This window comes from Heliangelus exortis, chromosome 1 (genome assembly GCF_036169615.1).
Source record: "Heliangelus exortis chromosome 1, bHelExo1.hap1, whole genome shotgun sequence".
NCBI lineage: Eukaryota > Metazoa > Chordata > Aves > Apodiformes > Trochilidae > Heliangelus > Heliangelus exortis.
Genome location: NC_092422.1, coordinates 185,445,898 through 185,460,023, shown reverse-complemented (window position 1 = coordinate 185,460,023; position 14,126 = coordinate 185,445,898). Strand labels below are relative to the sequence as shown.

The window sequence follows — 14,126 nt, the reverse complement described above, 5'->3', positions numbered from 1 at the left end:
ACATTATCTAGAATTAGCTAACAAAAGGCAAAACTAGCTACAATCCTTCCTTATCACTTTCTGATCTGGAAGAGACACTCATTTCTTCAATGCAAACATAAGACTAAGCTCCATGTATTTGTTTGAGGGATGCTGGGTTTTGAAAGGTTTTTTCAAATGTGGTGATATCGAGATGCCATTTACATAGGCTAAAGCTCTCATTGGAGGGGTTTTGGCAAGGAAAATTCATTGGTCACAAAAAGCCTAGTCAATGACTTTCCTCCTTCATCCTTTGCAAAATCCTGCCAGGAGTGCCCATCCAGCTGCAGTGAGAGCACAGGGTGACAGCCTGCCCATCCTGGCACGGCCAGGAGGAACCACAAACAAGCAGATGTCTTCCCAGCTGTCCCCCACCTCTCCCAAAGTCACCCTGGGGCTCCACTCCTCCACTACCACCCACATCCCATGAGGTCACAGGTTTGGATCTGCTGAGGCCTGTGAGAGGGGCCACAGGCACCAAACTGTTCCCATGTTTCAGAATTAAAAAAAAAGAGTGCTGGAACATCTGAAATAAGAGCAAGATTATTATCAATTTATGTATGTGTCTGTATATGTATATATATTAAATGGAGTTACTAATGTTCTAAGAAGCAGGTGATGATGTTCAGTTCATTGAGTTGCTCATTTCCACAGGCACTCAAGTTCAGGCAGTTTGGTTTTGTTTTGTTTGTTTCATGGGTAGTTTTTTGCTTTCTTTGATAAAGCTTTGAGTCTCATATTAGTGCTAAGCATAATTTAAAATAATCACATCTACACAGTATCTCACTCCGTGCTTGCCTTGCTACCACAGCTCAGTCTTCAATCCAGGTTCTCACAATCAGAGTAAGCAGAAAGTTTAAGGCCTCCAGCTATCATCAACCTGAGGAGGAAGTAAACTGCAAAACCTCAAAGCCCCAAATAAAAACACATTAAGATCTGAACAATTCAGTTCTTCCCCAACAGCAATGATTCAATTTGCTTTCTCACTGAACTCATGCACTATAACACAAACTTGCATCATTTTATCCAAACAGAATTTACTAGACATTTACTAGACATTACATTTACTAGACATTACAGAATTGACTGAAGTCTAGACAGATGTAAAGACCAAAAGGTGGTTTCAGTATTTACATATGCAGAAATAACCATCAAAACTAAGGTAATTCTCCTAAACCAAGGTCAGAAAATCATGAACAGCACTTCTGATCTAGTCCAAGAAGCCCATCCAATTATGTACTTTTTATTTGGCTAAAACGTAACCAGCTTCCAAGATACATTCATATCCTGGATCTCACACAGGAATTCCAAGGACAGACACCAAAAATATCACACAACCTCTAACAGAATTCTTCCTTGGTGATCCACCATAAGTAAATCAGAGTTATAACAGCCGTGACAGAAGCAGAAGCATAAAAATTCTGCTCATGCCCAGGTAACAAAGAATTGCCAGAAAGTATTTCTGTGGCCCTCTGAGGCAGAAACTCAGGTCAGTCTGTATGCACTACTTTGCCAAGTAAATCAAAATGTAAAGTGTTTTTACATCTAATATTAACTCAGTTACACAAACTCAATTATAGCTAATAAAATGTTATTTCAAGGCACCTTTCTAGTTTCAACCATACAGCCAAACTGTATCAAATGTAGCAGAGGGAAAACGCATCTAGTGCCCAGGGACAGAGGGGAAAAAAATCCAGTATCTTTATTAAGTCTTCATTAAATCTCTAATACTAGATTAACCTACTCTGGGCTCCTTCTACCAATTATAATAGAATGAATACTTTTTGAACTTTCAAGCCCAGGCGAATAAGTCAATCAACACCTACCACTCTCCACAGTGCACAGCCTTCAGTACTCCCACAGCAGCTGTAGTCTGTCGTTCAAAGCCTTGTCCTATGTGGTCTGCGTGGGCTCGTGTCCGGTCCTCAAATAGCATTTCACGGGGTTCACTGGTTCGAGGTAGGTACTGCAGGTTTTTTATTTCATTGGTAGTTCTGTATAAGAAAACATATCAGCAACATAGAAATCCCCGTTATTTACCTAACTTCAACCCTTAGACAATAGTTCTCCCAGAAACACAAAAAAAACCTAGAACTAACAGCACAGTATAAGGGTCCTAAGGACTGAGCAGCTTCACCTCCAGTCTCCATCCACAAACCCAGAAGCTCTATTTAAGCTCAGGCTGGGGCCTCCAGGCCTGACCTGAACCATGCTACAAAAGCACTGATCCTCACCTCAGCCAGGGGTGTGCTGGGCCACAGAACTGCTTCTCAGCTTAACCTCAGGATGGCTTTGTCATGATGGATCTGCTTGACAATCACCAAAGCTGACAGTCCCTGGCAGACTGACTTCCTGGCTTGGAACTTCCCCCCCACCACACACGTGGCTGACACACGGGAGGGAGTTCAGGCTGAATCTGGTCCCCAAGCCCCAGCTCTGCCCTGCCTGTCTCCCTCCCTCAGACACTGTGAGACTGGGCCCTGTGATGAATAACCCCCCCTGGCAGGAAACTGCTGGCCTTTGCTGCTTCCTGACCATTAGTTATACATTGTAATTGTCCCCTTAATTGTTCTTCATCATTCATGTTTCTACAAAACTGCTGAGAAATGTGTATGTAAATTTAGTTCCAAATTTAGTTGTAGAGCTGGTAATAAGAAGTGGCAAAAATTACTTCTCCAGGGTTTAATGAAAGTGAAGGTAACACTGCAGAACAGGAACAGTGCCACCAGATAATTTTCTTGGCCACTTGGAGCTGACATTGTGTGCCACATTCTTCCAAGAGCTGCTTATGATAATAGGATAGCCAAGGTTGGAAGGGACACCTGGAGACTGTGTAGTCCTACTTGCCCCTCTGAATTAAAGAGGGTTGGCTCAGGCCTATGTCCTCTCAAATTTTAAGCAACTCCAAAGAGAGACTCCACAAACTTTCTGAGCAACATGTTCTGGCATTCAACTACCCATACAGGTTTTGGGGGTTTTTTGCCAAATTTTAAATGGATTTTCTCGTAATTCAGTTTGTGCCCATTACCTCTGGTCACATAACAGGGTGCTACTAAGAAGAGTCCTTCTTACAGCCACCCGTCACTTGCTTGTATACACTATATAATCCCACTGAGCCTTCTTTTCTCAAGGGTAAATCCCAGTTCCCACATGACCACCTTTCATTTCATCAGAACTCCTCCATGCTGGCCATGTCTGTCTTGGACTGGCAAACCCAGAACTACACATGACACTACAGATGTGTCTCACCAGTGATAAGCAGAGGGTAAGAACCATCACCCTCAGCCTCCTGGCACTGCTCTTCCTAATTCTGTCAAGAAGGCTGCTGCCTGCTTTGCTGCAAACACACACACTGACAGCTTATGGTCAAACTGTCATTCACCAGGACCCACAAGTCCTCCTCTGTCAAGCTGCTGTTCAGCCAGGCAGTCCTCAGCCTGTGCTGGTGCACGAGGTTATTCCTCTTAGGTGCAGGGCTCTCCCACTGTTAACTTCAGGAGGCCACTGAGATGGCCCATTTCCACAGCCTCTCAAGGTCTCTCTCACAGACAGGGAAACCCTCTGGTTCCTCAACCACTCTTTCCAGTTTCGTTTCACTTGCAAACTTGATGAGGGTACACTCTGTCCCATGATGATGGCCATTAACGAAGATTCTGACCAGCACTAGTACAAGGTACAATGTCTGGCTCATTACAGCAGTGACTGTCCTCCAGCTGGACTCCATACTGATCATAATCCTTTTAAACACAGCAATTAAATTAGTTCTTGAACCATTTCACTGCCCATCAGTTCAGTTTTTCCTTTATTAATTTGGCTATTAGGATGTTATGAGAGACAGCTGTCTACTGTGGAAAGCCTTGCTAAAATCAAGTGAAACAGCACCCCTGCCATTCCCCTCAGTCCTGTGAGCCAGTCATTTTGCTGTAGAATGTTATCAGGTGGATACAGCATGACTTCTCCTTTGTAAATCAATGCTAGCTACTCCTTATGATCACACTGTCCTTTATGCTTAAAATAGCATTGTTCCCAGGATGAAGGTGACACTGACTGGCCTGCAGCACCTCAGGTCCTGCCTCTTAACCTTCTAAATTACTGGAGAGGCATTTGCTTTCTTCCAGTCCTCAGGAACCTCTGTTAATTGTCATGGCCTTTCAAAGACAACCAAGAGTGGTCCTGCAGTCCTACTGACCAGTTCCCATAGCACTTGTGAGTATATCCCACCAAGTCCCATGGTCTTATGTCTATCTAATCTGTATGTTCCTTAACATGATCTTCCTCCACTAAAGGCAAGGAGCCCTTGCTCCAGACTTTTCTATCAATCCCAGGACCTAGCATTTCTGATGGCAGATCTCTGCAGGAAAGACAAGAGCAAAGAAAGCATTGTGCATCTTGGCCTTTCTTGTGTCCCTTGCCTCCAGGCCTTTTGCTCCACTCAGCAGACTTTCCCTAATCTTTCTTTGCTGTTCTTATGCCTGTAGAAACCTTGTTGCTCTTCACATCCCATGACAAATCCAGCTCCAGATGGTCCTTGGCTTTATCTGTACCCCTTCATGGCTGGACTGTGTCTCTGTAGTACTTTTCAGACACCCGACTCTGCTTCTACTTCATCTGTGCTACCTTTTTATGTCTAAATTTTGAACAAGAGAACTCTAAAGGCATAATTTCTTACACCACAATGTTCAGGTTCTACAGAAGACATTCCTGTTCTTGAGCTGGTACTCAGAGTAGCACAGCAAAGGTTAAAGACATCATTTAATGTCAGAGTTGTCACCTCTCAGATGAGAAAGAAACCCTAGCCCCTTGATGTCTTTAAATATCGGCTCACATTTAAGAACAGGGAAATTAATTCAAGTTTCCTAGCACAGATCAGCAGTTGTATGCCTGTTCACACTTCCTACCATTTTATATTTTAAATCCTATTAAAACTCCAAAAAGGATCAGCACCTTACTCAGCCAGATAGTAAACAATTAAAAAAAATACACACCAAATATAAAACAAAGCAACTTAGAAGTATATTTTGAGATGAAGATCTAAAGAAATTTATACGAAGATATAGTATCAACCAGTAAAAAACTTTGGGATAAGATTAAGTCTTAAAGAATAGTAACTAGATACTCATCAAGCAATACAATTCAACATACCTCTTCCTTTTGAAAGGTGACTTTGGCATGTCAGCCACAGGGATCATCTGTTCTCCTGGACGTACCCACATTATGGGACCATCATCACTGTCCTTACGACTCTCTAATTTTAAACTAGAAAGGGTTCCCCATGGCAGTGTACACTAATAGGAAATACAAGCCACATTTTTTAAGTGAGTTACTTTTAAAACTTTTTTAAAGCAGCCCTTAGCTGTCATACTGAAAACACTTATTAAACCACCCAATTATCGAGCAAGTATTACACACTCTCACTTTATCATAACAGTTCTAGATAGTATACTGACCCCCTCCTCCCAACTCACTCCCTTCTGTCCTTACTTTTAAGAAGGGTGATTCTTCCAACATATCAAGAAATTCAGGGAAATAATCCCCCACTTCCTCATCAACTGCTCCAACCAGGCTGATCTGTCTCATTGGGCCAGCTCTATACGTACCATGAGAGTATGTTCTTTTTACCTACAAGTAGAATACAACAGCAAAAGTTACACCAAGTCCAGTGCTGCTTAAAGACTACATTCAATAAACACCTTTAATCACTATGCTTATCTTTTGATTGATATTAGTCCTACAGTCTTCAGTATACTTAAGATTAAGTCAGTTGTTACGAACTTAAAAACAGACATCATTATTAACAATATATGACAACTTGTACTTTATTTAAACTAAGTAGGTAAGACCAAAGAACTATTTACTGCATTTCAAGGAAATAAAACTCCAAAGTAGTAACTGTTTAAAAGCTATGTATGTTCTGCACAATAACTAGTAAATAAGGATTCTTACCTGTATTACTCAAGTCTAGCTGAATTTTTACCTTTTTCCCATAACAATTTGTCAGAAATCTGAGTTACAACTAATTAAACTCTAATCATTTTCTCTGCCATAAAGAGTTAGTACAGGAAGGGAGAGAATGACAGGTTTTTCTTCATTTTTGCTGTGCACTCCCAGGATGTAACACATCCTGCACTCCCTTAAAACTTCAAGACATGTAACATTCACCACTTTAATGAAAAGCCTTTTATTTTTAACTTGAACTGAAAGATATAGTTACAACTTTTTTTCCCAATAATCTGATCTGTTATGTTACATAAAAGAAAAGACTTAGGCATGAGATTGATGAGGATCCCTTTCTCTTAAGCTTCTAAATTCCTACTTAACAGTCTGAAAGACACAGGAGCATTACCAGATGAAATATGACCGGATCAGAATAAAGGGAAGAGAGCAGATGGATGACTGCACAAACCAAGTAAGGCACTTGCACTGCAGCTAGAGAGGTTCTGCATCCAAAGCAAGAAAAAATGGTGTGAGGAAAACAGTTCAGGAAGTACTGCTTGCTTAGCTATATATGGTCCTCACTCAAAGAGATCATTAAAATTCCTACTAATTATGGCAGTGCAGAGAATTAGCAGCAGTTCCTGAAGAAAACCTAAATCATAAGACACGTAACCACACTGTACTCTTCTGAGAAGCTCGGCTGATGCAACCAAATGCATTCCAGAAATGCAGAACTAAGTCTTCAGATCATCTTGGTCATCATACACACCCTGGAAATGGAGGACTGACTAAAACTAGGATTTTACAAAATGTCTAAGCTAACGCAGTGACAAGCCATAACAGCCATACTGAAAAAAGCAGTACTGCTAGAAAGTAATGTTCCCTTTTTCCTTAAATTTAGTCATACCTTCCTCGAGCTTTTTCACACAGAGAGCTGGTGATTTTGTGATTAAAAAATGAGAAAACATTAATTTCTGCTCAGTCTGCATCAGCTCGGTCCTCAGCTGTATCTGCAGTGGCACAAAACATCAGGAGCTCACAACTAAAGAACTGGGACAATGAAGGGAAACTCACTTGTCATGACTGGCTTACTGGATAGACTAATTCCCCCCAGAGTGCCCTAAAACCACTTTCTGAAGCTAGAAATAGTCATAAATCTGTTACACTATGTTTACTGATAATCCTAACATGCAACAGTCTATTTCTTCCATTGGCATAAATAGCTTAGTATTCCATCATTCCAGGCCAGGATGCTGTTTTCATCCACACCCCTGATTTAAAGGAACCATTTTTTCTGCCTTTTCCTTTGCTTTCTTCTGCTATCACTAGTATTCTCCAAAGTATCAATCAGTAGGGCAAAGAAATAGCCTCCAGTTGCACCAGGGGAGTTTTAGATTGGATGCTAGGAAAAAAAAAAAAAATCTCAAAAGGATTGTTGAACTCTGGAACAGGCTGCCAGGGAAGTGGCTGAGTAACCATCCCTGCAGGTATGTAAAAGACATGCTGATGGGGCACTCAGGGACATGGTTTAGTGGGAGACTTGGCAGTATTAGCTTAGTGGTTGGACTCAATGATCTTAAAGGGCTTTTTCCAACCTAAATGGTTCTGTGCTTCACATAGCAGATGATAAACTAGTTATGGAACTACTCCAACTGAAAACTCTAAAACTTCCACCAAAAATACCAACTGAAGTATTAACTTCCCACAGACCAAGTCACCCATCTGACTACTTGGTGGTGGCCGTGAGTCAGCAAATGTTTAAGTGCAACATAATCCTTGCTTAGGGTGGATCAATTAAAGAAATGCTTTTATAGAACTTATTTGAATTTTAATTGAACTATTCCCAAAAAGAGCATGTCACTTTAAGTTAAAACTGAAAGATCAATTCAACTTTTTAAAGAATTATTCACCCACCCCAATTCACACCCATCAATTATCATAGAATCATAGAATTGCCTGGGTTGGAAGGGACCTCAGAGATTATCAAGTCCAACCCTTGATCCACTACCACTGCAGTTACCAGACCATGGCACTGAGTGCCACATCCAGGCTCTTTTTAAATATCTCCAGGGATGGAGAATCCACCACTTCCCTGGGCAGCCCATTCCAATGTCTGATCACCCTCTCTGTAAAGAAATTCTTTCTAATGTCCAACCTAAACCTCCCCCAGCACAACTTGAGACCCTGCCCTCTTGTCTTGCTGAGAGTTGCCTGGGAAAAGAGACCAACCCCCACCTGGCTACAACCTCCTTTCAGGTAGTTGTAGAGAGTGATGATGTCTCCTCTGAGCCTCCTCTTCTCCAGGCTGAACAGCCCCAGCTCCCTCAGCCTCTCCCCATAGGATCTGTGCTCGAGTCCCTTCACCAGCCTGGTTGCCCTCCTTTGGACCTGCTCCAGGACCTCGATATCCTTCCTGAACTGAGGGGCCCAGAACTGGACACAGTACTTGAGCTGTGGCCTCACCGGGGCTGAGTATAGGGGCAGAAATATTCCCCTCCTTCACCAGAAAGAATAGATTTCTTTTCAAGATCCAGTTTGAGAGGGGTAAATACCAAAAATAATGGTAAGGTAATGTCAAAGTAACAAATGATGAGTCATTTCCTTCTGTGACCACAGTAAGAGTCATATCATTGCACATACACAGAATCAAACATTTGAGTGGTTAAGAACCCCGTGGTAGATTAACTCCAGAGAGCAGGGAAGGGTCACAGACCTTTGCTCACTCACCCCTGCCCCTCAAGGGTGATAGAAGAGAAAGCCCTGACACTGTGCAAGTGCTGCCCAGCAACAGCCAACACACCAGTGTGTTATGAACAGTTTTAGTCACAAATCCAAAACACAGCTGCATAATAGTCTGCTATGAAAAAAAATTAACTCTAACCTATGCAGGCTAAGTATCAACAAAAAATAAAACCATGCTGATGATGAAAAGTGAAGATATGCTCTCTCTTTTTCCCTTCTTTCCTGCTAGCAGTAGGTCTTCCAAAAGTAGTCAGAGAGACAAGTTTAGGGAACTGATCTGATTTTAATACACAAATTATTTGAAGAATTTTAGAAATAGTATATAATTAAGAATTAAATAAAGACATAGGCAATAGGGACTAGTGCCTGGCAAAGAAGAGTAAGTGGAAGTCTGGAAGAGGAGGCAGCTACTGGCAGTGAAGAGCCTTTCTCATGTGTTCCATGGACTGGGTTATAGCATCGTAAACTCTGAGCTCAGGTCAGTAGATGCTACTTAAGTAACACTATCTCAGATTAGGCTAAAGATTTAGAAAAACATATAGATTAAAAGGTGATGTCAGTCTCCAGAATTAATAATGTGACTAGTGTGAAAGCAGCAAAAACCTTCCATTGATGTTTCACCAATGACAAAACTAAAGTTAATCCTCTTAACAGGGACAACAAATTAAATATATTTTGTAGCATATTAGATAACAGCAACTGTCCCAGTTTGGGCCAGTATAGAGCATATTTTCTATCTTGTAACTTTATTTTCATCTAAGTCTTTTGTAAGTAGCTGTACATTTTCCTTCCCTCTTACTGAAAGTATCCATTGAATGGTTCATTTGTAGAAGAGAAACAGATTCCTCTATATATTTTTCAATGCACAAGAACAATGCTGATGTACTCCATAAATTCTGCACTGAGTACAGATCAAATATTATACATCTTGTATGAGGTAATCTTCCCAAATGCAATTTTACAGTTACAGTGTGACTGCAGTTTTGGAATGTTACAGATTTGCTCAGATAAATAGCTAAAACCATCAAAACCCAGAATAAAAAAGGAATCAACAACATACAGTTCTTCTAGCATGTGGGCAACATGATTGGTTCTCAATATACAGACACACAAAAAATCACCAATTAAATGGGTTAGAATACAGTGGACAGGTAAAAGAGATAGAAACACATAACTGAAAATAACCAACATAGTCTCTGTTTTCTTCTTATGTAGCTGAAGTCTGAAGTATGTCACCTAAAAACACACAGAAGGAGACTGTACCATTCTGTTGCATCAAGGTAACAGAAAACTCACAACCACTGAACCCAGAAGAAAAACTTGAGAATTATCAGCTGTGACTATCATGGCATCAGCTGATTTTTTTTTTCAGCAGAACGACTTGCTCAGATTTAAGTAAGAAGTTCTTAAAAGTAAAAATTCTGGCATAAAGTCTTTGTTGTCTAGAATAAGATAAAGGCTAAATCTGACTACATATATAAAATCACATACTTGAGCACTATTTTAAAGATGTTTCCATTTTCCATTTGAAAAAGAGAAAATCTGAAAGAAGCAGTTCAGAGAAACCAAGTAATTCAAGAGATTAATTTTAAAACAGCAACTTGGGGCAAGTCACAACTGAATCCCTATTTTTAATGTAGTAGGGGTGTTAAGTTTTTTTTTTTCTGTTGAAGGTCTAATTCGTTCATGCAAGAACTATAAACATTAATCTATTTCAGTTTTTCAGCTTTAAAAATCAAGAAGCCTGTAACAGCAGTCCTCATAGACCAACACAAGAAATCCAAACCCCCTGAACCCAAAATAATTTCAAGAAACCCACAAAGAAAGCCCCACTGAAGACCAGTAAGAACAATAAATCACCATAAAAATACGCTGGGGCATCAGAGCAATACTGTGTTTCCATTTCCCTGCACAACCAATGCACTTAGACATTCATATCTTAGAACTGAAAACATTCAGCTTCACATTCACTATTTTTCGTCTCTGTTATCTCCAGCTTCGGTCATGAAAATGCTACATTGCCTCCTTTCTTATTTGGTACATCTTGAAGAAATGACAAAAAGGCTTTCCTTACATATACTTTCAGTTCTAAATGTTTTCAGTTCTAATACAAAAGCATGAAAATCTCACTGAACAAATATTCATCAAAATTGCTTTGAGTTCAAATATACTTGCAAATCTTCTTGGCTTACCTTTAAAACCACATTTATGTAATCCTCTTTTTTTTTTTTCTACCTTTTGTTTTAAAGTCAGGATTTTGGTATCACTATAAGATGCCTTGAAAGTTCTAGCATTATCATTCAAGCTTTAATTTTAACAAATACACCATTCCACAGTTGAAAGTTTCTAATTTCTGGTGACAGAAAAACAGTGGAGTAGTCAATGATAAATTTTAAAAATAACTACTAAAGAGTAGCATCCATTAGATACCTTAATGAAAAATCATCTTGTGAAAGCAAAGTAACTGTTATGCTCTTGTAACTTAAAAAGATCTACAAGGTTCAGTCTCAGATTCTGCTCAAGCTGCTTGTACAAACCTCTATGGTTTTGTTCCAGATTATTTTTTCTTAATACAGAATGTGTGACCAAAATAGCAACATATAACTGACATTTCATATTAATTGGTTGAAACTGTCAAGAAGCAATCTGGAAAGGTAACGTTTTTGGGTAGAAAAAAATAAGCATGTGCTGCAGAATTCTAAACATCATTCCATGTGAATTGATTCTTCATTCAAAGCTTTTCAAATAAGTAAAAAAACATTTTCATTGGAAGACAATAGGCTGCCATCATCTATCAAAAAAGTCACACAGTCTTACGGATTATTTTATAAAAGCAGAATGGGGCAATATATATGCTTTGACAGAGCTGGAATTCAACTTTTCTTCATCCAGAAGAAAACAAACAAAAAATAACAACCAGAGGAGGCTATATTTTACAAAACTTGCATAACAGCAAGCAGTTTAAATTTTTTAATAGCTGGCCAAACATTCAAAGAGCTTAAAAGCAAGGAGCTGATTCTATTGAAAACAAAACTTTACTGAAAGCTACTGAAACACAACTAGAGACACACGGTTCCAATATAAAGAAGTCTTTCCAGAACACAGGAAAGTAACACAATATATGAAAATATATGGACACTGTGCCAGTCTTCAACAACAAGAAAATTAAACACTAACCAAGTATTTCACATTTTCTTTAAAGCAAAATGTTTCCAACAGTTCCCCTCAAACACTAGAAGAATGCCTATTTTCAATCTTGTAGAACTTCACAAGTTCAGAAAGAAGTAAACAGCAAAAACTTCATTAAGAAGACACTTAAGAACTAAATAAGGAGGACAGCAAAGAGAAGGTAATACTAAAAATGGACTAATAGATAACTTGAATTAAAGCTCCATGTCCAGAACCTTAAGAAGTGAGAGCAACCACCCACCTGAAAGGTCACAACACAAACTATCATTACTATTGCATTTTTTTTCCCTAAAATACTTGTGTTACTCTTTATGCTATCTACTCAGATAGTATCTATCCGGTGTCCATCACAGTTAACCTAGGGAACAGGGAATAAGTTACTACAGAATGGGGAAAGAAATTGAAAAAATATTTCTCTAAAGATGCCAACCACCTTCTATTACAGAAGGGGCATAGTAAACTAATATAATTTGCTAACTCAGCAATAAAGCCAATCACTCAGAAGTAGATCAAGGTTTCTGCTGCACTAATAAAACAAACTCACTCACTCACTCACTCACTACTTTGAAAACCATCACAACTTGCCACATGAACACACAACTGGAAGAAAAGCATAGAGGACATTCTCTTTTAGCAACAACAGATGCTAGGCTGGCTCTGAAAATTTGTTTAACTGCACACTAAGCAGTGTAAAATAAAGTGACTTTTCCTAAACTCAACAGGCTTGATGATGAGGATCCTCACACACCCTGTAGTATGAAAGCAGTAAGTTAAAAAGAAACAAAGCTTTAACAAATCAATGATAAGTCAAAACACAAAACAATTACTCCAAACTGGAAGAGGATAAATACGCCAACTTAGAGGTGTCAAGAGAAGCAAGACAGAAGAGTTAGGGTTCATTTAGCCCAGTTTTAATTTCCAGGGAAAAAAAAGTTAACTAGACACTCCTGTCTTAACCACCTAGAAAATAAGACAGTAAAAACTAATAAATACAGACATTAAAAAAAATAAACACCATCAAAAACAAACAAAAAAACCACACAAAACCACCACACCACCACCAAAACCACATTCAAGCCAACCTAACCTTTCTATGACCAGATGGGCTTTTTCAGAGGCCCACAACACATCTTGACGTTTGATATTTGCATTATGTTCAAGATTGCTACAGAAATACTGCCTACTGACAGCAAAAAGTGGACAGTTTTCATTTGTCTGTTCACATAACCATCAGTACTAAAGGACCAATTCTGTGGCACAGAGCAAGGATCTTTCCTTTGAACACAATGTATGCTTATTAAGCCCGCAGGTAACACAAAGCTGCAAGACAGGAAAGGATCAAAACTAACAAGGTCTTTGATAAACTGGAGATGGGATCTGAATTCACAGACTGTAATTCAATTTGAATAAAACAAAGAACTATACTCTGATATATATAATTAACTGCACAAAACATGAAAAGAGGAATCACTCGCAGGAGCTGCTGCTACAGATCATCACAAACTGCTATGAAAAAGGCAGGAACAGATAGCAGAGCAATAATTTGCAAGACACCTAAAGCAATCTTCTTGTACTATTTGACAACAATATACCATGCAGATGGTGTCTGTATTCAGCATTGTATTTTAAGAAAAATAAGGATGACCGAAGAGAGTACAAGAGGGAAGCAGTAAGACTGACAAGGGTATAATACACAGCAGCAGACTGAAAGAACACAAATTATTTCATCTAGGGAGGGGAGGAAAGGAGCTGTTAAGCAAACTTCAAATACAGAGAACATGAAGAAAAGCATAAGCTGTTTGCCTTGACCACTACAGATCAGAATAAAAGGACTGGCAGAAGGATTAAGATAAGAGGATAAAGAAAAGCATTGTTCAACAGATTTCTTTGGGAAGTGTGGCATCTCTTAAGAGATTTCCAGCAAATTCAGACAAACATTTGTCATATATATCTTAAAAATTACTCAATCTTGTCTTGAAGCACAGGAACCATTGGGTATTGCTCAGCATTTTACTTCACCTGTACTAAGAAATTGCCTCTGAGATAAGCACAGTAAAACCAACACCCTGAATGTTTTTATGATTAAATATGAATTGTGTGCTTTGGGGTTTCATCAAGGCAACAAAAATTTGGGCTTTTCCAAAATGAAGACACAGTAATGGGCTCAAAATATTAAGAGGCCTCAACAGCACTAAATAACTGAAGTAATCAAGTTGTAAGTTAGTAACAAAAACTAGTTATTG

General features: G+C 39.2%; 1 protein-coding gene across 2 annotated transcripts in view; it reads right to left on the bottom strand.

Moving 5' to 3' along the window:
* The window catches only part of RSBN1L (round spermatid basic protein 1 like), a 47,156-nt gene that overhangs the window by 6,376 nt on the left and 26,654 nt on the right, over nucleotides 1–14,126 (bottom strand). For both annotated transcript variants that reach the window (XM_071733975.1, XM_071733976.1), the window contains 3 exons: nucleotides 5,500–5,637; nucleotides 5,161–5,303; nucleotides 1,845–2,012 (listed from right to left, as the gene is read on the bottom strand). In XM_071733975.1, coding sequence (XP_071590076.1) covers nucleotides 1,845–2,012; nucleotides 5,161–5,303; nucleotides 5,500–5,637 — 449 coding nt within the window. The remainder of the gene's footprint in view (nucleotides 1–1,844; nucleotides 2,013–5,160; nucleotides 5,304–5,499; nucleotides 5,638–14,126) is intronic.